Genomic DNA, 24,389 nt, shown 5'->3' on the forward strand with positions numbered 1-24,389 from the left:
TGCTTTAAGAACAAAGATGTCTGTGATCAGGCATGCTGTGTACTTTAATATGTATCTGATGTTTATGTTTGCCCCATAAGACTGGTTTGGCCCTTCCTACCACTAGGATAGAAAAGGAATCCACATAACTGCCATAGCAGTTTGATCACCGTGCCATAGCCGTAATGCTGACAAGAAGACTTTGGGAAGTGATAAGAACTGTTGCCCAAGGAATACAGGGCTATGATTCATACTTGAATATTGCAGGGAAATATTTTAATTTCATTTATCCCCTCAATCATAGCAGCAGGCTTCTGATTTTTGTGAAAAATACTGTGCACAATTGATGTTATCACATTTTCACTGTGTTAAATCTAGGCCCATATACAGGATATAGTTATGTATCAAGATGCTGTATGACCGGCAACTTTGTGTTTTAAGATCTCTGTCACTTATCACGAGGGAAGCTAAAGGACTAACTAAATTGCATGATATACAGTGATTTGCCTATACCCAGTTTTGTATTATCAAACATAAAGAGTCAGGCATTAAACATGCTTCTCATCTTTTGGTGAAAGGTGGGATCGCACCGTGTTAGAATGTCAAGGGGATTTGAAGCCAACGCACCAGCCTTTGATAGGTACAGTTCTATATTTGTCACTGTTTGCACTTTCCTAAATATTAACATTGTGAGCATCTCTAAGGCACTTTTTTTTCATTTTAACAGACATTTCCTGACTTTGAAGAGGCTTTATGGAAAACAATTTATAGTAAATTTACTAGGGTCCAAGGAGGGAGAGAGCATGCTGAGTAGAGCCTTTCAGGTAAGCTTGCATTTATTTTCTATTAGTTCTAGTTTTTCTCCTGCACAGAACCAGCAATTCAATGATTTGTGTCCTCACCTTCATGCACCTTTGGATGCTAACTCCAAATAGGCAGGGCATTGACAATGGCTAGTCTCTAGTTACAGCTTTAGTAGTCTGGTTGAAGCGGATGTGGCTGAATTACCTTGGTAAGCCATAGCAGCCTCAGGCATGAATAAAGGCTCAGCAAGTTGATGATGGTTTATATAAGAAACACTTGTTGGGCCTGCCACATTCTCTCCTTGATCTGTATTTTATTTTACCTGACTAGCCATTGTCTCTAGAGGTAAGAGCAAGGACCCCCAACCTTTTTTACCCCTGAGTCACACTCAAATGTAAAAAGAGTTGGGGAGCAACCAAGCATGAAAAATGTTCATGAGGGTGCCAAATAAGGGCTGTGATTGGCTATTTTGTAGCTTCTATGTGGTCTGGCAGCCTGAATGGGGTTCGGTTTGGCAGTACAACTGGTTTTTATGCAACCAAAACTTACCAAAAAGCCAGGAATTCAAAAATAAGCAGCTGCTTTGAAACCACCAGGATCAACATCCAAGGGGTTGGGGAGCAAAATGTTGCTCACAAACCACTGGTTAAGGATCACTGGGTAAGAGTATGATTTATATGTAGAGCTGGCAGCAAACAAAATGGGTTATTGTCTCTTGCAACTCATTGCTCTTTGTATTTCTTATTGATATGTTCCTTATTTTTTTGTTTATGTGATCTTCTCTTCTTCTTCCTCTAGAATCATTTAAAAGCCTCTGAGCACTCTGCATCTATCCAGATGATGAATTTTGACTATCATCAGATGGTTAGAGGGGGCAAAGCGGAGAAGCTCCACAGCGTTTTGAAGCCTAAAGTTAACACCTTCTTGGAGGAGTGTGGATTTTTCTTTCTTGACAAGAATGGAGTTCACAGGTTTGTAGTTCTTTTCTTTTTCAGCAGCGGTTGTGTGAGTAACTGCTTAAGGGCATTGCTGCTCTTGAAGTAGTGAAAGGTGACTGCTTCTTTGTTGTCCTGTCTGAAATGTCATTTACCATTATGGTTGCTCGTTCCTCAGATCACCATTATTCAGATCTGCAAAAATTTGACTATAAAAAAAAAAAATTCTATATATCAATTTATATGAACTGTATTTTATCTAAGTGCAGTGTAATTAAGTGGTAATGTGCCAGCATTCTGCAACCGATGCTGAGGTGATAATAACAGATCCCACACAACAGGCACCCTTTAATATAATATACGTATTTGTTTTAACAAATATTACAAGTGTGCTATTTTTAGCACTGAACAATTTAATCTCATATTTATTTTTTATTTGATCAATTTAGGACTCAAATTGGAACCATCAGATCCAACTGCCTTGATTGTCTAGATAGAACCAACAGTGTACAGGCATTCTTAGGTCTAGAGGTAAGCCGTGGTCACATCTGTCTGTCAGTCTGGTCTGTCTATCTGTCTATATAGCAATCTGTCTATCTAATCCCCCTCCACTTTCTCCTTTGCTTTGATCCCTAAGTCAGAAATTGTATATCACATTGATGGCAGTAATTGTTGGGCTCTTTATAAACACTGGGCAAATTTACACCTAGGCAGCAACCCATAGCAATCAATGATAATTACTTACTCTGTACAAGTACATTAGAGGGGATTATAGGCAGATAGGGGGTGTTCTTTTTTTTCCCATAAAAACAGTCAGGCTAGTAATAGTAAGATTCTTAAGGTGGCCATACACGTGGCGATCTGACGATGTTTCGTACGACCATCGGTCGCACGAAACATCGTAAGATCCGCCACATACCATTCAGGGCTGAATTGGCAGGTAAGGAGTTAGAAACAATAGGATTTCTACCTCCTTCTGCCGATTCAGCTCTGAAGGGAGAATTTTGGTCAGGCGCCTTCTATGGCGCCCGATCAATATTTTCAAACTGGTCCGATCGGCGAGTCGTCCGATATCAGCAGCTTCCTGTGATATCGGTCGACTCGCCGACATGCCATACACGCACCGATTATCGTACGAGATAATATCGGTGCGTGTATGGCCACCTTTAGACTCTCCGCATTCCTGCATTGATATCTCTCTGTGTGTCCCAGATTGAGTCTCAACTGATACTTTCTCTTTTGGGTTTCACGTTGCTGTTACTGTTTGGCCTTGGCCTGTGATCCTGCTAAACTAAGGCTCTTGCGTATATTTAATTTCCTAAATATAACCCACTGACAATAAAGTTAGCTTCAAGATAATCTGGATATTTTAGAGAGGTCTCTGTTTTCTTGGCTAAGATTGCAAGTTCAACAGGTTTATTAATAGCCGTATCATACATTAAACATGTATTTTCCATTTGTGTTTCTCTTTTTCTCCATTCAGATGCTGTTAAAGCAGTTAGAAGTTCTAGGCTTGGCTGAAAAACCACAACTAGTCACACGTTTCCAAGAAGTCTTTCGTTCCATGTGGTCAACAAATGGAGACTCCATAAGCAAGATTTACGCAGGCACTGGTGCCTTAGAAGGAAAGGCTAAGGTAAGTGTCATGTTCTTGTAGCAAAACCTGGAATGGCTTTTGGAGTTATGTGGTCCTGAGCTTTATTTTACATTTCTTCTCTCTCTCTGGATGCATTCCCTGGCTGCTTAGTAAGGTTTTAAAGATGGCTTAACTTTATATGCTAATGGTTCCTATAAAAGCTTGACATCTTTCTCTGGTACATGTTGTACTGCATTCTGTTACCCAGTTCTAGAGCCTCAGGAAAGTGGTTTGGTTATGTGACCTATTTCCCCTTACACCGACATTTCATTCACTAACAAATCCATACCATGCTTGGGTTATAATTTTGAAATGTAATTAAATGGTACTTTTATGCATTCATGTGCGAAATTAATTGTGTTCCTGCATATGCATGTTTACTTTTAATACTGTGAGAAAGGCATAAGTGGCATGCAGTGAATACATTCTGTTTGCATTTGAGCCTTTGCACTCACAGACAGGCACAAAAATAAGATATAAGTACTGGTAGTAGGGTAGTAAATTTGCTACCCACCTGTATTGATTTGGGGCAGTGAGACTAGTAGCAGTTTGCAAGGGACTGGACTTCACAGCAACTTAGTACTTCCCAACTACATATCTGGTGTCAGAAAGTAACTGTCATGGCTGATACCTTTTTAATATGGGTTTGCGTGACCTAGTCTGCTGTAGATGTATGTATGTATAACTTTATTTATAAAGCATCACAAGGGTACGCAGCGCTGTACAATCTTACAATATACAGAATTACACACAGCGAGGACAAGTGTTATAATAAATACAATAAATAAGTATAAATACACAGGGAGTAAGTGCCATGTGGTATGAGACACAATAGATTTGAAGTCTTCATTAGGGATCTTGTTCTGTTTCAGACAAGACATACCTAGACATCGTAGCTTTATAGCCCATGTTAGCAGCACCAGTGGGCAGTTTCTGATACCAACAGTGTATATTGTTGAGGGCCAGAGGACCCTGCTACATTGCTATATCTATTTCTCCATTCAATTACCCCCAAATGCTCTCACAATTACTTTAATTGCAATGCACCCTTCCCACTCGCCCACCCACAGTAATTATCTAATAAATCAGGTTTTGAAGCCCAATTTAATGAAATGCCTTAAACTTAATTACTGTTTTGACATGACACAAACCTAAATTCTCAAGGTACATTGCGGAGGTGACATAGATTGCTCAGTGATTAGCCAGTCATGAGTATCTGAACAATCAGAACATACTGTACTTAGTAAAGTACTCTGGCCACTAAAGCAACGAACAACTATAAATCTTTTAAACAGGTTCTAGTGTATATGCGATAGTAAGCTAAAAAGATTATTGTGGAATGTTTCTGTGTTCCTCTTCATGTTGTGCCCAGACTAATCGACATTAATTATGCCGATATACATCTCTGGAATGGTCTTGGACCGTGGACAACTAACTGCATGTATCATGACCTTGTTCTCAAAGCGTGACAGGGGAAAACAATGCCGTTTTAAACACCTAATATGGCAGCGAGCTGTTATGTATCCAACCGACCGTTCATGCAGTTCATTTCACAAGTTATAATCTATTTTTCTCTCTTTCCTTTGTGTAAATATAGACTTTGTTCTAATATCTAATTTCTTGACTGCTTTCCTTCTGCTTTCTCTTGGTTCCTTTTACACACACACATGAACGGTGAGTATTTCTCTTATTGTAACTAAAAGACCAGATACAGGAAAATGTATTATAATTTGGCATATTTAACCCTGAAAAGGCTGTATTCATGGGGGAGGGTGCAGATCATTGCAGCATGGTGTAAAATGCTTGCACCCTGCCTCTCTGTGATAACATGAGCCCTCTCACCTCGTGTTTTTTTGCAGGAAAGAATGGTTAATAAGTTTGTTTGACGGGAAAACATGTGTTTTTACAAAATGCATCAGTTAATTGAGCTTCTCCAACAAAATTCTGCATTGAAATCCCTTTCCAAAAGAGCAAACAGATTTTTTATATTTAATTTTAAATTTTGACATGATGCTAGGCATATTCTTAGTTTCCCAGGTGCCCTCAGTCCTGTGTTTTGTGCTCTGATAAACATTAGTAACACTTTACTGCTGTGCTGCAAGTTGGAGTTGATATCACCTCCCATCCCTATTCCCTCCTAGCAGAACAATGGGAAGGTAACAAGACAGCAGCTCCCTGACACCTGCATTGCTAAAAATGCTCCCGTTCCCCACCTAGTGGTAGATATGAGAATAGAGCTCAATAGTATAAATCCAAGTCCGACTCAGCCAAGTCTTGACTCCTCCAGTTACATTGAGTAGCAAAAAAACAATAGCTTAACTGAAAGCAGTTCTATTGTGTAGTGCACAATTGTGTAATACAGCTAAAACAAATACATTTATTGGATCAAGAATACAACTTTATATAGTTTAATTAATTATATGCAGTGTGAACAGTGTTATATAGTAATAAAAATTATGCCATAAAAATAATGTATCCAAAACACAGCAAAACTTTATAGTTATTGTTCTTATGCTCCTGGAAGAAAGTTGTGGAGCAGTGCAAACCTGCAACCACAAGTTAGAAGACCAGCATTCACTTGGCTAGAAAAGTTTTAATAAATGGGCATAGTTTCAGATCCCAGAGAGATTGCACCTGTATTTGCCCTTATTATTATTATTATTATTATTATTATTATTATTATTATTTTTCAGTTATTGAAATTTTGTAAAAAAATGTATATTGGAAAGTTGCTTAGAATGACATTTTCATCCTATGCAACAATTTGCTTTTGGGAGGAGGAGCCTTAGACAAACAGAATACATATGCCAAGTTCCTATAGGATCCCCTATAAAATGAGCATTTTAGATCCTTGCTGTTAGGGCTGCTGATATAAACCAGAGCAGGACCTATGATTAAAAATAATCTGTTAAAGATGTCCTTGTTTTGTGGGAGATGGAAGCAAGTACACAAAGAGCACTGTGATACAACCTTTCATTTATAATAAAGTACATTTTTGTTTTTCTTGATATAAATTGTTTACAAAATTGTTCTCCTTGTACAGGGCGGAAAGCTGAAAGATGGAGCACGATCTGTGACCAGAACCATTCAGAATAATTTTTTTGATGGCTCCAAACAAGAAGCGATAGATGTTTTGCTTCTGGGAAATACCCTAAATAGTGATCTAGCCGACAAAGCAAGGGCGCTTCTGACCACTGGAAGTTTACATGGTGTGTGTGACCCTGCCCCTTGAAATAATGTGCAGACCCATCCATAAATTGGCTGCTACTGCTTTAGCCTAGTGGTGTGTGCAGATCCAACTTAAAGGAACAGTAACACCAAAAAATGAAAGAGCTTTAAAGTAATAAAAAGATAATGTACTGTTGCCCTGCACTGGTAAAACTGGGGTGTTTGCTACAGTAACACTACTATAATTGATATAATAAGCTGCTGTGTAGCCATGGGGGCAGCCATTCAAGCTGGAAAAAAGGGGATCACATAGCAGATAACAGATAAGCTCTGTAGAATACAATAGTGTTTTATCTGTTATCTGCTATGTGCCTGTGCCTTTTCTCCTTTGAATGACTGCCTCCATGGCTACACAGCAGCTTATTTATATAAATTATAGTAGACTTTCTGAAGTAAACACACAACTTTTAGTTACTTTTATACACTTTAATTTTTTGGTGTTACTGTTCCTTTAAGAAAGTCAGCTATGGCACACACAGGGCTGTCCAGGCTGCTGTGCCAACATCTATCATATGCAGAACTGTACATTACAGCAATGAATTAATAGGGCAATCAGAATATTGCATAACAATAGATCTTAAATATATAAAGTACATGATAGTTACAGGATCTGTTTTCTAGAAACCCATTACCCATAAAGCTTTTATGGCAAAGCCATTTGCCATAGTGTGATCTGTTTTTCTCTTTATTAAAGGACAAGACAACCCCAATAAAGATAAAATGTATTAAGTATTAGCCTAGTTGGATTAAAGTGTCCAGCACTGCCAATTCTTCTTAATGCTGCACAATTTCAGAGTAGCACAGTCATCCATGTTTAATTACCTATTACTTGCTCAACGTAAATTTGCTATAATGCAGCAGTCTAAGATAAAGACCTGTGATTCTATGCAGAATGTGCTAAAGTTATTTGGCAGCCATCTTTGTGACATTGTGTGTGTGTGTGGGGGGGGGAAATGCCATAAATGAAGCAAAAGTTTTACTTGTCTCATTTTAAATAAAGTCTTAGTGTTTGTGAATGCCAAGGGGGGACAACTGATCGATAACGTCTGGTCAAGGGGTTGCCTTGTCCTTTAATAAGACTTTTAGCACGCCATAGACCGTGATATTTTGAGATGACTTGCAGTTGGTCTTTATTTTTTTGTGGTTTTTAAATTACTTTTTGTTCAGTAGCTATCTGGTTGCTAGGGTTGAGTTTACCATAGAAACCAGGCAGTGGTTTGAATAACGGACCAGAAGGTAAAAAGGGGAGGGAATGAAAAAGACTAAAGTAACAATAAGACTAAAGCCTCACAAAGCAAGTGTTTGACTGGCCCCTATTGGAAAGCTTGAAATAGGCAAAATGAGGAAAATAATTTTTAAAAACCCATAAAAATGAAGACCAATTGAAAACTTTATATTAGTGCATTATATAGCATACTAACTAAACAAAAGTACTAAGTTCACATAACAACCCCTAAATAATTTTGTATGTTACGCCACTTAATGTTAAGACCCCTTATCTGGGCGACCCCATGTCCCAACCATTCTTGACGATAGATTGCATACCCCTTATAATTAATCTGAAATGATTGTTACAAAATGTAATATGAAAGAACGAATTAATTTCAATTGTGTTATTCCATGAAATCGTTATTGTACTTACCTGTTACTCTTGCCTTAATAACAAGGGATATATTCTCTCTCTTTTTTATCTGCTGCGTGGGCAGTGTCAGAACTGATGCTGCAGTCAGGTACTGTCAGTTAGGGTTATTACATGTAGTATACATTTTTATAGACTTTTGTGTTAATCTTTTTATATATATATATATATATATATATATATATACATATACATATATATATACATATACATATATATATATATATATATATACATACATATATATATATATATATATATATATATATATACACACACACAAACCTTTAAATGTATTTTATTTTTTAAACCTATTTTTTATAGCATCCCCCAGAGTGCTACGGTGTATGTGTGAGAACTACTATAGGTATGCAAAGCCGAGGAAAATCCGCATCTGTGTCGGCACTTGGAACGTCAACGGTGGGAAGCAATTCCGAAGCATCGCTTACAAGAATTCAACACTGACAGACTGGCTGTTAGATGCACCAAGAATTGCCGGTATTCAGGAATTTCAAGGTAAAACAATGAGTCAAAATAATGAGTATATTGTTTTTTAATTCCCCCACATTCATCATTGCCTTTATATCTGTAAGGTTGAATTGATTTTGTTGCTGGGTCTTTAACGTTGCAAATGTAAAAACTGCACATGAGCGCATTGTCTCATAACAGTTACACCTGATATTCAGTTGATGACTAAAGGCATATGTGCATTGAGAACTAACTTGCGCATTATTTTTTATTACTGTGTAATTTTCCTTAGGAGCATAATGATTTTTAGTTCTTACAGTGTATTTAAACATAGTGGTGTTTGTGAAAAGTGCTGTGCTGGAACATAAGGATGTTGCCAAACCTTACAGGATATTGCTGTTTACATTTTAGATAGACGGAGCAAGCCAGTTGATATATTTGCCATTGGATTTGAAGAAATGGTTGAGTTAAATGCAGGAAACATTGTTAATGCAAGGTAAGGATTTCATGGCAGGCACTGTAGTTTTGGTGATGACCAAGACCCATGATAGAGCATAACCATTGTTGCTAATGTTTTATTTTTATGTGATGGAAATATGATGGAAAACTTTACATTTCCTATTCACTTGTCCATAGCACAAGTATGGCTAGCCCACAGATTTGTAGCTAAGTCATGCACTCCACTTTCAGTCAACTTTAAAAGTGCAGTAACATTATTGATATTACTTTACATAAATGATAACCGAAATGTATTTTTTCAGCACAGCCAATCAAAAGCTGTGGGCTACAGAATTGCAGAAGACCGTATCAAGAGACCATAAATATGTACTCCTGGCATCAGAACAGCTTGTAGGTGTGTGCCTCTACATCTTCATCAGACCCCAGCATGCACCATTTATAAGGTGAGCCTCCATGTACTGCTGCCAACATGGTTATGGTTACTGATGAAATCAATCCGTAACACAGTCTGCTCTTGCATTACAGAGATGTTGCTGTTGATACTGTAAAGACCGGCATGGGTGGCGCTACAGGAAACAAAGGAGCTGTTGCCATACGAATGCTATTTCATACAACCAGCCTGTGCTTTGTCTGTAGCCACTTTGCAGCGGGGCAGTCTCAAGTCAAAGAGAGAAATGAGGACTATAATGAAATAGCCCGAAAACTCAGTTTTCCAATGGTGAGAGAAAAGACATGTCTACTTTCTGCCTGACACAATAGAGCTAGAGAGATTAAAGGAGTGCTAAATGTTAGGCACCCCCCAGTGATTGTAATCACTTACCTGGCTCCCCATGCCAGTGCCCCAGTTAGCAGAAAACTGCATCAGCGGGGTACCAGTGTTTGACAGATCCTCTTCCGGCTTCTTTCTTCATGATCCCAGGGCCAACACTTATGCAATAGAGTGAAAACGCCAGCTTTTCTGTTAAAGTTCAGCTTTTCACTCTACTGTACATGAGCAAGTGGGGCGAAGAAGGAGGATCGCTTGCTCACAGGAACCCTGGGCCGGGGCAGTTTTCTGCTAACAGGAACACCAGCTTAGGGTATCAGGAAAGTCACTAAAATTACTGGGGGTGCCTAACATTTTGGCAACCCTCAGATCACACTGAACATGTGTAGCAGACAGTTTCCAAGATGGGGTGCTCCTGTGACAACTGTAAAGACCTGAATCATTGCTGCTATTGAGATGCTGAGACTTTGGCCGGTGCAGTAAGTTCAGTATATTAAAAATGGCATTTGAAAGCCATATTTATTGTTAGGGTTGAGTTCTCTTTAAATGCTGTAGGTTGGACATGAACACACGGGCCTTATAAAAAGCTTATATAAAGCTGCCAAGCTTCAGTAAGTTGCTCAGATTTTCAGTTTTTTGGTATACTCTTTTCAGAGGGGCTTGGATTTACTTGCTTACATAAGGGTTAAAACTCCATATATACATGAGCATAGCTACAAGAGGATCAACACTGCTCTTAAATTGATAACAGAAGAAAGTTGTTGATCACTGCAAATACATATTTTTATAAAGTCTTTCATACAGGCTTGTACTAGTGAATTATTATATCATACACCACTCATATTCCATAGAATGTGGCATAACGCAAGGCAATGTTGCCTGTACATATTGACAAAGCCCTGTGTCTTATAAAAGTTAAATTAATCTTTTAATTTATTTGTCAGAAAAAGTGTTTTAGTTACAAACCTGTGTTTTTACATAGCAAGTCATTCAGAACATTTCAGATTAGCTATGCCCAGGGACAAATACTGTCTGTTTTATCAGTGAATGCACATTGCCTCAGCTTTTCTTTGAAATTCTTGGTATCAACTGTCACACTGCATTCTCGTTTCCATAAAACTGCAGCTAATGTGTCTGTAGTATATTTATCATATAGAAACATTTATTTTGAACTTTAAAAAAGCTATGAAGATAAGATCCTGTAGCATATTAGTGAGGAGTACGAAAGGAATGTGATTATTTTGTATCTGTTAAACATACAGTTATGAATGTTTTTTCATAAGTGGTTGTTGTATTTTAGAAATCTTTTAAAGTTCCCTTTACAGTGGGGTAAATTGGCTGTGGACTTGGCATTTTGTAGTAAAATGTAGCTGAACCTCAAAGTAGTTTGTAAAGACAATGCCTTTAAAGAGAATCTTACACCTCCACAAAAATTCCTACTGCACCCCTAGTTCTTGATACTAGATAATAGAAACTTTCTAGTTATCTAGTATCAAGAACTAGGGGTGCAGTGGGAATTTTTGTGGAGGTGCAAGAGAATGCATCAGTGAGAATGCTGCTTAACGGCACTATGTCACTCATCTTCCTTGTTCTTACATAAGGAAATTATTGTGTAATGTAGGATATTTACACTGGAATCCAACGTCAGGTGGGGGGAGATACTGCTGTTGTTCTGTGATAGGAAAACTGTATTTAACGCTTTCAGCTTCAGTTGCAGGATCAAAGAAAATGGAACCCTATTTACACAGATCAGGTGGGATGTTCACTGAAAGATTCTTAATAGCAGGGCCAGAACTAGGGGTAGGCAGAAGAGGCACCTAGGGCACAACAATGGGGGCACCAGGCAGGTACCCCTCCTGCCCAACCCTAGTCTATGCTCTCTTGCTCCCGGCCCTTGATGTTGTGCAGCTACCAGCATGGATGAGGTTGTCGGCTGGGTTGCCTAGGGTGCCCGGTCGGCTTGGCCACCCCGCTTAATAGTATTAAGGACACTGGAGTAAAGTTTTAGCAGGCAATAGGCTATAGGGCAAAAATTCACTGAGGGGGCACCTAACAATTTATTAGACACCACCTAGTTGCTTTACTGAGCCCTTACTCTATTTCTTTTAGACTGGTTTCAGCTCAGGGAAATGTATAAGAGCAGAAAGTCTGTGCATGTTCAAGCCTCCTATGGAATGTCCAGCAGTGACATGAGGAAATGTGTACTAGGTGTAAAAGAGGGTTTTACCATGAAACAGTATGAATGGAAAGTTCTGTTTTTAAATGTGATACTATTTTCCTGTAAAAACGTCGTGTCTGTATCACTTTAATAGATGTGCACTGTGAACGTTTAGTTTTTCTACTTAGAACTTGCAATTACAGCTTGTTTGTTTTTCAGAAAAGACATCAGTATTTCTTGGTTCTTATAAAGGCTTCTTGATTTGTAACCTTGTGTGCTTTTTAACTAAAGGGCAGAATGCTGTTTTCTCACGACTATGTGTTCTGGTGCGGAGACTTTAATTATCGGATTGATCTGCCAAATGAAGAGGTCAAAGAAATGATCCGAAATCAAAACTGGGATTCTCTTATTTTAGGAGATCAGCTGATCAACCAGAAGAACAGTGGGCAGGTAGGGTGGCTGATGATCATTTGCAAAGAGTTTTTCTTACAAGTGGTAATGATACTATATATGTTTTGTGAAATTAAACATTCTAACTAAATCAAGTTCTAAAAGCTTTTACAGAGTCACCTGTGTGATAGCAATAAAAAGATTACTGTCAAAGCCTTCAAAGAATTATAAATTGTAGGGATAAGGAGTCATTCTGTAATTTGGATCTCCAGACCGGGCCAATTTCAGCTGCAAATATTGGTCCTGTAGACCGATTCGGCAGCTTATCTGCCCATGTATGGGCACCATTGACATGCCTACTTGGCCGAGATCTAGCTTAAAATTGGTCAGATCTCGATAGGGCAGGTTTGATTTTTCCATCCTATTGTGGACCGCATCTGCTGGTTGGCGCCTATTTCCCCTGTTTTCATTTGATTGATCAAATTAGCCCGATATCACCCACCCATAGGTGGGCAAATTGGGAGAAGATCTGCTCGCTTGGTGACCTTGCCAAATGAGTGGATCTTACACTGTATGGCCACCTTAAATCTATGAAAAAAATCATCTATTAAACCCAGTAATATTTTTTTTTTTGCCTGCAGTTAAGAATTAAGTCTTATAACTACAATTTGCTTTTAAAGCAGTCTGTGGGAGATGACCTTAACTAACAAATCCCATACCTGGGATACTGCAGTTATAACAGATAGACAAGTACATTAGAGGGGATTATAGGCAGTTGGGGGATGTTCTTTTTTCCCATAAAAACAATCAGCGCACCAGAGGTCACCCCTATAGATTAGAGGAACAGAGCTTCCATTTGAAGCAGCGTAGGTGGTTTTTCACGGTGAGGGCAGTGAGGTTGGGGAATGCCCTTCCTAGTGATGGGGTAATGGCAGACTCTGTTAATGCCTATAAGAGGGGCCTGGATGAGTTCTTGATCAATCAGAATATCCAAGGCTATTGTGATACTAATATCTACAGTTAGTATTACTGGTTGTATATATATAGTTTATGTATGTGAGTGTATAGATTGGTAAGTATAGGTTGTGTGCTGGGTTTACTCGGATGGGTTGAACTTGATGGACAATGGTCTTTTTTCAACCCTATGTAACTATGTAACTATATGTAACTTCCAGTAATTTGGAGCTTTCTGAAAATCAGGTTTCCGGATAAGGGATCCCATACCTGTAGTTATTTAACAGTCTACTTACTTTTTGACATACACAACAGCAGTTCTGCCTTTTTTATGCCAGGGATTGTAGATTTTGAGCAAGTGTCTTATAAATTTTACACATTTACACATTTAGTATATTGCTACGTGATGATGCCTAAATCTGATGTAGATGTGGAAGTGGAACAGCTAAAAAAACTTAGGTGAGGCAGACCAGCCAATTACATAAATCTTTGAAGTCTAGTGCTTTTGGGCAATGACACAGGGCCCAAGAATATGGCACCAGTATGCACAAAATCACCCCCAAATCCAACACAGATTCTAAAACCTACAGTGCTGGTACTCCTGTTTAAGTCTGAATTTCTGGGTTCTTGTTTTTGTGAAATCATGACCCCACATATGTGGGGGGAAAAACATGATGATAAAGGCATGATGTCAATAATGAATGTAGATAAAGCCCTTTTTTCTTCTGTTGTTGCAGGTTTTCCGTGGGTTTCAAGAGGGAAAAATTAATTTTGCTCCTACATACAAGTATGATCTGTTCTCAGATGACTATGACACAAGTGAGAAGTGTCGGACTCCAGCATGGACAGACCGCGTCCTCTGGAGAAGAAGGAAATGGCCTTTTGACAGATCAGGTAACCTTCAAGTTTCTGTTCCTCTGTTGGGCTAAATCAGTGTATTCATTCTTACAGTTTGTTTTTAAAGGTGGATATATGGGAATATCTAATATATTTCTCTGCATATCCATTGTTACTAGACTAATGGGAAGTTGTGATTGTCAAAGCACAATTCTAAATTTTTTTTATTAATTGGAATGAAGAACCTAGTTTACAGTGCAGTGTTAAGGTGGCCACACACGTGGCGATCTGACGATCTTTCGCGCGACCATCAGTCGCACGAAAGATCGTCAGATCCGCCACTAACCTTCAGGGCTGAAACAGGCAGATAAGGAGGTAGAAACAATAGGATTTCTACCTCCTTCTGCCGATTCAGCGCTGAAGGCAGATTTTGGTCAGGCGCCTTCTATGGCCCCAGATCAAAATCTTTTAACCTGGCTCGATCAGCGAGTCGACCGATATCAGCAGCTTCCTGCGATATCAGTGGACTCGCCGACTTGCCATACATGCACCGAATATCGTACGAAACGAGGTTTCCTACGATATTATTGGTGCGTGTATGGCCAGCTTTACTCTTTATTTTTATCACACAAGATCAGGGCCTTTCTTAATGTATGCACAGAGCATCTCTTTGTATGTGTATGTCTGCGTGTATACATATAAGTATAGGTTGTGTGCTGGGTTTACTCGGATGGGTTGAACTTGATGGACAATGGTCTTTTTTCAACCCTATGTAACTATGTAACTATATGAGAGAGAGAGACATTCCTGTGAGTAGTGCTTCTCTGTTATTATATATATTTAACATACCTCACTCAGCTTTGAAAAATTCTACAAGGGTAAAATTAAAGTGAATGGAAAACTATGGTTTATTTTTTTCTCACATTCTTTCTACTTCTTTTGCAGCTGAAGATTTAGACCTTCTAAATTCAAGTTTACAAGAAGGTAAAAATATTCCATATACCTGGAATCCAGGTACATTACTGCACTACGGCAGAGTTGAGCTGAAAACGTCAGATCACAGGTAGGCAACCAGGAACTGCATGCATCATCATTTACTATAATAAAGAAGATTATCATTAAATAACTTTTTTTTTTTATTTGAAATGTTCAAGAAAAAAATGTGTTTTATGCATGTGATTTTTGGCTATTTTAATGCAAAAGAGAAGTGTCTAAATACTGATCTTCTATGTAGAATTGTGGGGGCAGTACTGAATCTCTTAGACTTGGGTAAGCTGATGTACAGATTAGGTAGGTGGGAAAGCAGAGATGTTTAGAGAGGTATTTTAGAAGATTGATATGGATCCCTAATAAACACGTGAATGTTTCACCTATATTCCTACGTTTTTATCAAAACGGTGTAGATTTATTTACACATTGTAGCTGACAAAGAACTCTTCATTTCATCTTCTTGCAAATAAAATCCCTTCAACGTGTCTGTCTTTTCTTTATCTCTTCCAGGCCAATTGTGTCTCTGATTGATATAGATATATTTGAAACTGATGCAGAAGAGCGGCAGAAAATTTATAAGGAGGTGGTTGCATCCCAGGGCCCTCCAGATGGCACCATTATGGTCTCTATAGAGAGCAGCTCACCAGAAGGGAACTATTTTGATGATAACTTGATTGACGAGTTGCTCCAGCAGTTTGCAGCTTATGGAGAAGTCATACTTATAAGGTTAGAGAGATGCATGGATTGGGTCCATAATATTTTGTTTTGGTGGAGTACCAAACCAAGGCCTAATATGAATATAAAGCAGCAAATATAGCTAAAATAAGATATCTGTCATTGTCAGTATTATGGGAGACATTAGTTTTTAGTTCTGAATTATTTATATAAGAACGAAAAGCTATTGCTTTTTAGGGCCCTTGTATTTTATCTATAACCACTGGGCTCATATTATTATGCACAATATATATTTTATTATATTTTACTTCTTTTTAACAGGTTCGTTGATGATAAAATGTGGGTCACGTTTCTGGAAGGAGGCTCAGCGCTTGCTGTTCTAAGCTTAAATGGTTCTCAGGTAAAATCACTTTGATATCTAATAGGTTCTAGTCTCTGAAGGTTTATCTTCATCTGCAGTACAATGTAATATATAACTTCTCCTAATGCAGGTACAGGGAAAAGCAATCCATATCCAAATGAAAAACCCTGATTGGATGGTAGAGTTAGAAGAGCAGATCAATTTGGAAAAGATTAGTCTCAGTTTGCCTTCTTCAACAAGCTCAACCCTGCTCGGTGAAGATTCAGAAATTTCTGCAGACTATGACATGGAAGGTTTGTTATCTTTTTTTCTTTTGCCAGAGAAGGAATAAGTATTCAAATATGTATAGTAAATTAAGCACTTCACAGGTCATCGGGTAATTATAGAGGTATTTACACAAATTGATTGAATTCTTGAATAAAAATAAAATAACAAAACAGAATATGCTTGATTAATCCTGTGAGATGAAATGCATTGCAGAGATTTGCTAGATCACACTATTGCAATTTCTGCATGCTGGCAACAAGTTAGGGAGCAGCGACAGACACGGACCCCAACAGGGCTCTATATTTACACCTGCCCTATAGCAGGAGCTACAACAGGGCTGGCCTGCACCAGCCAACACTGCACTGTGCAGCCATTCCCCCCTGGTAGAAGTGCTCTGTGCATAAGCATTAAGGGGCATTCTTTTGCACTTCTGCCCAGGGGCATTATTATGCCCCCTAAAGTTTTAGTTTTTATTATGTGTGTAGCCTTTATAAATGCAAGGATATGCATACAAAACAGTATAAATGCTAATCAAATGAAGTTGTGTTTGGTGGGACTCCTTAACTGAGAAGGATTTGGGGGATATTGTTAATAGAAGAATTTATAACTGTACAGTGTCGGTCAAAGTCTGGTAAAGCTAATAGTTTTGGGTGCCAGTTCGTAGAAGAAATATTTAATGAGCTGGAAAAGAAACTTATAGACAGCTAAACTGGTAAAAAGAATGGAACGATGAAATTATGAGGTTTTGTTTTCTCTGGAGAACAGGTAGTAACTGTTTGGTTGGAGGGCACAGCAAAATAGTGGGGGCTCTGTTTTTCTTCTTGCAATAATGCACAAAGGACAAGAGGTAACCCCTTTATATTGGAGGAGAGGGGTTTTCATCTTGAGCGTCATAAATAATTCTTCACTGTAAGGGTGGTGAGGCTAAAATGCTTTGCCTTGTGATCCAGACAGACAAAATAGCCAGGGCTCCAAAGTTCGAAATATATATATATATATATATATATAAAATGAATCTGCTTAGTAAGGGTGCTGTTGAGGCACGGTTGGCAAGAGTTGGGGTTTCCGTGTCTACAATCGGTCACCAACAAAGGGTGATAAATTTAAGTCTTGAACTTGATGTTTATTTGTATATGTAATATGTAGCTTCAACATAGTATGTCACATAATGATAGTTTTGTTTTTTTTATTATTATCATATTATTTTAATACACTCTGAATGCGCCATTTATGTGCAGCTCGCTAGCATAATCTGCAGTCTGTCCTGTGCTAACAGAATGTCAAAAGTAATGAAACATACAATCAGTTACCTTTAATTATCTGCCTCCTCAGGAGATGTTGATGATTACAGTGCAGAGGTAGAAGAAATTCTTCCCCAGCATTTACAGCCATCTTCATGTTCTACCCTGGGATCATCTCCTAGCTCTTCTCCTCGCTCAAGCCCTTGTCCGTCACCAACAATGCCAGAAGGCCCTCCTCCATCACTCCCTGTACGACCAAGTCGTGCCCCCCAGAAAACTCCAGGGCCCCCTGTATCTTCATCTCAAGGTATTTCATTAATCAAATTAAAATCAGTTTTACCTGACAACTATTGAAATCATTTTCTCCAAACCAAAATAAGGTTATTTGGTATCATGCAAAGCTGCGTGGGGGTACATGTGTTTATTCCTTTTCAAATCTGGCCATATGTGGCCACATTTACTCAAGCTGCCATTTTGTCAGGCACCTTTATTATCTCCCATTCACATGCTAAATAAAGAAAAAATTGCTGGCCATAACATGAAAATGGGATATAACTATTATATAATTATTAATATGTTGACATTAAAGGTTCATTTGGACTGTTCTCATGTTTAATGACTCATTAACATTGTTCATATATGGTTGTCTCCATGTTCTTCAGCTGAATTTCAACCAGTGGTACAACAGAATGCATCATTAACTAGTGAACCAAAGCGCCCACCGCCTCCCCGCCCTGGTGTGCCCCCTGCACGCCCAGCACCACCACAGCGTCCACCTCCTCCATCAGGTAATTACAATTACGTTGTTTTATACAGTCTTTAGCAGGGAACTACTGGTCTGGCACAGAAGACCGAAGTATATGCTATATAAAATAGTTTGGGCAAGGGTGTTTGATTTTCATTATTCATGGTGAAATCATAGTGTAAACAAGAACAGAATTATCACAGACCTTATAATAAGGACTACAGACAAGTCATTCCAATGAAACGTACTTTTACGATTTTACTTCTTTCAAAATGTAGAAGGTTTCTAAAGTGTATATATACGATAGAGATGGTATTTGTTGGGTTTTTTTAGCTCTGTTGAATATAATTCTTGCACAAAACCTCCCCTGCCTTTTAGCTGGCTTTCACTAAAAGATATTGCCTACTGTAGACATGCTTGTTCATTTTAACGCATTGTCCCTTTGCTGGCTTTATCTCTTTGTATTCCTTTCCTAAATGTGACTTGATTGGCAGTGCCAGACTGAGGAAGATATGAGTAGTAGCTTTATGATCCTTGTTTGGCCACTGCTAAAATTAGACATAAGCTCTAATAAAGGCTTCCTAACTTATTGTTTGCTTTCCCTTTACCCTGCTACAGATATATGTGCACTTTAAAAAGAAGAAAAAATAAATAAATATAATATGCATGGTACCCTATGGACAAATTTAGCTGCTAAGCATTTTTTTTAGAAGCACTGCAAATATAGGCCAAGACACAGAATTCATAGGATACAGAATGCAGGCTCCAGGTTAGAGATCTTATTGGGATATTATCATTGTCTCAAAGGCAATAAGGTTATATATATATATTTCATTTGCGGAGTGATACATTTCTCAGAGGCACTTGAGCATATAGCTTCATTCCTGATAAGCTGTCACTTTAAGAAGCTTTTAGTTTATTTTTCTGCTCTTTGACACTTTCATTTTGTTTCCTTGCTTTTGCATTATAAGGGGCTAGGAGTCCAGCACCAGTTAGAAAGGAGGTTGGAGGTAATTATGTGATGTGTGTGTTATAGTCATGTACCCATGGCCCATGTACACAAGTCCTGTCCCACTAGCAGTTCAGTCTCTGTTGTTCTTTGTATGTATATATGTATGTGTGTTGTTGATTGCTGAATATACCTAGATTGGTAAGTGTAAATTAGGGTCTGTTTTTAGATCATTTGTCTCTGTTTTCTATGTATGTGTGTGTGAAATACATGTAGAGACATTGCTGTCAGGAGGTTTATGTGTTTTGAGCAAATAATCTAAACCGTAATTTAAAATGAAAAAAGTCTTTCTTTCTCACTTGCAATATGCTGCACCTAAAGCGCCTCTATATCTACAGGTTTTCGTGCAGATTTGTGCTCAATAACAGGAAATACCTCTCCTGAAATAGATTATAGCAGTGCTGTCCAACTTGTGGTACAGAGGGCAGGAATTTTTATTGCCTATATGGTGGAGGGCCAATTATGGAAGCCAGTTTTGACCACTCACCTTTTTTAAACCACAATGCAGGGACCAGAAGGTGTGATCAATACAGGGGCTTAAAAGTATGAACAATACAGGGGATTACAGGTATAAAGAATACAGGGGTTTACAGCCTGAATCTGAGGTTTGAACAATGCAGGGGACCAGTTAATCTCCGTACTGATACCATTTAAAGCTTACACAAAGGTAAGCAGTCACAGCTGCATTGCATACCAGAAGCATTGCGTTGGCCCAGGTGCAGGCACACACAGCGGGACTGGTGCTCATGTATGGTTTCTTGTAAAGGGATTATAACACAATAGAAAGTATATGGGAGGTGATAATTGAGGTCATCCAGCTGGAGAGGTAAGGGTATCCTAGGTAAGGATTAAACTGCAAGCAGAGGGGGAAAAAAGATGAAGGTATGGTGGCATTTAAAAGGAATATCTTCTATTTGCCCTTTATGTCTGCAGACTTGCCATGCAACTTTTTGTGTTGGTGTCCCTGTGGGTTTGTTTCTTTCTTTGCTTTTTCTTTTTTGTGTTGCTTTTTTTGCAATCTTTTCTGTCTCTTTTCTCTTCAATAAGGTCCAGGGGCTCCTCCAAGCCCAGGAGTAGCTCGGAGAGATGTGGAAGGTAAATTGCCTGTAAGCTGTAGTGTCCCAGTGCATGAGTAGTTACACTACATTTTCTACTAAAAATAACTGCTGTTTAATGCAGTTATTGACTATTTTAGTCACAGACAGCATGCCTTACTTTTTTTTACCTTAAAGGGATTCTATCATGGTTTTTATGGGGTACTTTTTATTTCAAAATTACACTGTGTACATAGCAAATAATTCCCTCTGCCATTTTATTTTTGGGAAAAGAGGCTAGCCCCATGAGCTTTTAAAAAATTGATTTCAATGCAGGATTCTGCTGGAGAAGCTCTATTAACCGATGGGTTTTGAAAAAATCTTTTTTCCCCATGACAGTATTCCTTTGATTTACCATATTTTTAGCTGCAGTTTAACCAAACCTGCTGGAACTGTCCGCAAGCAAAGTCTATGGAAAGTACATTTTATTAATAACCACTTCTCTCTCTGCATGTAACATAACATGTGACATAAGCCTTAACTAATAACCTAAACAAATGTATCGAGATTAGAAATAGGATTGTGTGCAAGCTCGGGCTGTGTAAGATACTCATTTGGAAAACCATACATGTTGCACTTTTAACTGTGCAAATCAGTGCATTATTCTATTCAATATGTTGCAGGGCTTTGCCAGCACCTTGGAGTGGCCTGTGGTTTCCATCTCAGTAATTAAATTTAAGTACAATGCTGTTATGGTATTTATAAATACAGTGGAGGAAATAATTATTTGATCCCTCACTGATTTTGTAAGTTTGTCCAATGACAAAGAAATGAAAAGTCTCAGAACAGTATCATTTCAATGGTAGGTTTATTTTAACAGTGGCAGATAGCACATCAAAAGGAAAATCGAAAAAATAACTTTAAATAAAAGATAGCAACTGATTTGCATTTCATTGAGTGAAATAAGTTTTTGAACCCTCTAACAAAAAAAGACTTAATACTTAGTGGAAAAACCCTTGTTTGCAAGCACAGAGGTCAAACGTTTCTTGTAATTGATGACCAAGTTTGCGCACATTTTAGGAGGAATGTTGGTCCACTCCTCTTTGCAGATCATCTCTAAATCCCTAAGGTTTCGAGGCTGTCTCTGTGCAACTCTGAGCTTGAGCTCCCTCCATAGGTTTTCTATTGGATTAAGGTCCGGAGACTGACTAGGCCACTCCATGACCTTAATGTGCTTCTTCTTGAGCCACTCCTTTGTTGCCTTTGCTGTATGTTTTGGGTCATTGTCGTGCTGGAACACCCATCCACGACCCATTTTTAGTTTCCTGGCAGAGGGAAGGAGGTTGTCGTTCAGGATTTCACGATACATGGCTCCGTCCATTTTCCCGTTAATGCAAATAAGTTGTCCTGTGCCCTTAGCAGAAAAACACCCCCAAAGCAAAATGTTTCCACCCCCATGCTTGACGGTGGGGACGGTGTTTTGGGGGTCATAAGCAGCATTTTTCTTCCTCCAAACACAGCGAGTTGAGTTAATGCCAAAGAGCTCTATTTTGGTCTCATCAGACCACAGCACCTTCTCCCAGTCACTCACAGAATCATTCAGGTGTTCATTGGCAAACTTCAGACGGGCCTGCACATGTGCCTTCTTGAGCAGGGGGACCTTGCGAGCCCTGCAGGATTTTAATCCATTGCGGTGTAATGTGTTTCCAATGGTTTTCTTGGTGACTGTGGTCCCTGCTAATTTGAGGTCATCAACTAACTCCTCCCGTGTAGTTCTAGGATGCTTTTTCACCTTTCTCAGAATCATTGACACCCCACGAGGTGAGATCTTGCGTGGAGCCCCAGAGCGAGGTCGATTGATGGTCATTTTGTGCTCCTTCCATTTTCGAACAATCACACCAACAGTTGTCACCTTCTCTCCCAGCTTCTTGCTAATGGTTTTGTAGCCCATTCCAGCCTTGTGCAGGTCTACAATTTTGTCTCTGACATCCTTGGACAGCTCTTTGGTCTTTCCCATGTTGGAGAGTTTGGAGTCTGCTTGATTGATTGATTCTGTGGACAGGTGTCTTTTATACAGGTGACTAGTGACAGGTGTCCTTAATGAGGTTGACTAATTGAGTAGAAGTGTCTAACCACTCTGTGGGAGCCAGAACTCTTAATGGTTGGTAGGGGTTCAAAAACTTATTTCACTCAATGAAATGCAAATCAGTTGCTATCTTTTATTTAAAGTAATTTTTTCGATTTTCCTTTTGATGTGCTATCTGCCACTGTTAAAATAAACCTACCATTGAAATGATACTGTTCTGAGACTTTTCATTTCTTTGTCATTGGACAAACTTACAAAATCAGTGAGGGGTCAAATAATTATTTCCTCCACTGTAGAACAGTGTTTCTTTTTTGAGGACAATTTATAATATAGCAGTGCCTTCATTGTAACAACTCACCCACCGAGATCCAATCTACTCCATTTCACTCCACTCCATTTCAACCACATTAAGGTGGTTGCCCTTGTTTTTAGAAGCATTTGGTGGTTGCCAAAATCTATGGCCTCTCGTTGCATTTGTTCCTTATTCCTTTAATATGTTCATAACAGAGGCAGTATAAAAGGTTTTTATTAATACCCCTACTAGATTGGAAAAGTAATTGTATAGGGTTTTCACATACAACCATAAAAAAGAGCAAGAGGGATCTTATTATGTAATAGGGGTGCACAGTGTTGCTAGCAGATTAATAACCAATGCCACTGTCTTTCCGTTACAGTAAGAGGCCAGACTCCTTCACAGATGGGACCCCCAGCAATTGCCCCATGCAGCTCAGTTAGACCGGTGAGTATGATACAGTTATTTAAAAGGAACACTGTTATTCCAACTAAATTCCATATTTGTGCCTACAGTGTCAGACTGGAGACCCAAAGGCCCCACTGCCAAGGTCCACCCCAGAGCCCCTTATGGCATCCCTTCCAACTGCCTGCCTGCCACTGCCTTCCCCTGCCTGCTGCACCAGAGTGGTGGGGCCCACAGGGATTTGTACTGGTGGGCCAGTCCAGTGCTGTGTGCCTGTATGATATTTAATAAAGCGTAACAGTTCTGAAAGAAAATAAAAAAAAAAAAACAACAAAAAAACACATATTTAAAAATGTGAGAATTTTGTTTATATTGGTGTTAGGATTTGTTAGATGCTCCTGTTTCTTGCCGAACAATACTGTTCATCATGTTTCTATGGAAACAAGACTAGCAAATTAACAGAAGTGTTAATCCTTGGCATAAATTAATGTAACATTGTAACAATAATGTAATTTTTTTGTGGGATTTATTTATTTTGCACCGCCAGTTTAAAGAGTCACGGCACCACCTTCTGTCATTTTGGCTGACTCGACAGTCGATAGAAAATTAGGTTTGTGAGAAAAAGAAAGCCTTGCTGCTCTTGTTGTTGTTGAAGCTTTATTTTGTATCCTACCAGACCATTCCTCCTCGTGCTGGAGTTATCAGTGCTCCACAAAGCCATGTTCGGCCTGTTCCTGCTCGAACAACCCCTGAGGTCCCAAACAAGCCCACCGAACCTGCAAGAGGTATAGTACAGTCTTAACTTCCTATATACATACATATTTTCTAGTTGGGCACCAAACACAGGTATTGGTATGTTCCTGATGAGATGTGGTGTGCAAATGGCAGACCTATGGTTGCTGCTGGACGCAAATTCCTGCTCATCTAAAGAAAAATTGTGATGTCAGTTTATACGCTAGGCCTATGGCACATGGTGCATTTTCTCCACTGGAACTCTATTTTGAGGAAGGTGGAATAAAAATTGTTCCATT

At 38.9% G+C, this 24,389-nt stretch overlaps 1 protein-coding gene across 8 annotated transcripts in view; it reads left to right on the top strand.

Annotated features, from left to right (window-relative positions):
• The window catches only part of synj1 (synaptojanin 1), a 59,117-nt gene that overhangs the window by 27,831 nt on the left and 6,897 nt on the right, over window positions 1-24,389 (top strand). For 4 of the 8 annotated variants that reach the window (XM_004912146.4, XM_031896570.1, XM_031896571.1 and 1 more), the window contains exons 7-29: window positions 558-619; window positions 707-803; window positions 1,582-1,754; window positions 2,168-2,249; window positions 3,202-3,354; window positions 6,398-6,563; window positions 8,289-8,312; window positions 8,546-8,737; window positions 9,101-9,185; window positions 9,451-9,591; window positions 9,674-9,866; window positions 12,364-12,522; window positions 14,154-14,310; window positions 15,199-15,316; window positions 15,754-15,969; window positions 16,240-16,318; window positions 16,410-16,572; window positions 17,879-18,094; window positions 18,450-18,575; window positions 19,504-19,542; window positions 20,589-20,636; window positions 23,336-23,400; window positions 24,035-24,143. In XM_004912146.4, the coding sequence (XP_004912203.1) occupies window positions 558-619; window positions 707-803; window positions 1,582-1,754; window positions 2,168-2,249; window positions 3,202-3,354; window positions 6,398-6,563; window positions 8,289-8,312; window positions 8,546-8,737; window positions 9,101-9,185; window positions 9,451-9,591; window positions 9,674-9,866; window positions 12,364-12,522; window positions 14,154-14,310; window positions 15,199-15,316; window positions 15,754-15,969; window positions 16,240-16,318; window positions 16,410-16,572; window positions 17,879-18,094; window positions 18,450-18,575; window positions 19,504-19,542; window positions 20,589-20,636; window positions 23,336-23,400; window positions 24,035-24,143 (2,863 nt within the window). The remainder of the gene's footprint in view (window positions 1-557; window positions 620-706; window positions 804-1,581; window positions 1,755-2,167; window positions 2,250-3,201; window positions 3,355-6,397; window positions 6,564-8,288; window positions 8,313-8,545; window positions 8,738-9,100; window positions 9,186-9,450; window positions 9,592-9,673; window positions 9,867-12,363; window positions 12,523-14,153; window positions 14,311-15,198; window positions 15,317-15,753; window positions 15,970-16,239; window positions 16,319-16,409; window positions 16,573-17,878; window positions 18,095-18,449; window positions 18,576-19,503; window positions 19,543-20,588; window positions 20,637-23,335; window positions 23,401-24,034; window positions 24,144-24,389) is intronic. The other 4 variants (XM_018091405.2, XM_018091407.2, XM_018091406.2 and 1 more) reach the window with 4 other exon arrangements.

The sequence above is a fragment of the Xenopus tropicalis genome, chromosome 2 (genome assembly GCF_000004195.4).
Source record: "Xenopus tropicalis strain Nigerian chromosome 2, UCB_Xtro_10.0, whole genome shotgun sequence".
Taxonomy (NCBI): domain Eukaryota; kingdom Metazoa; phylum Chordata; class Amphibia; order Anura; family Pipidae; genus Xenopus; species Xenopus tropicalis.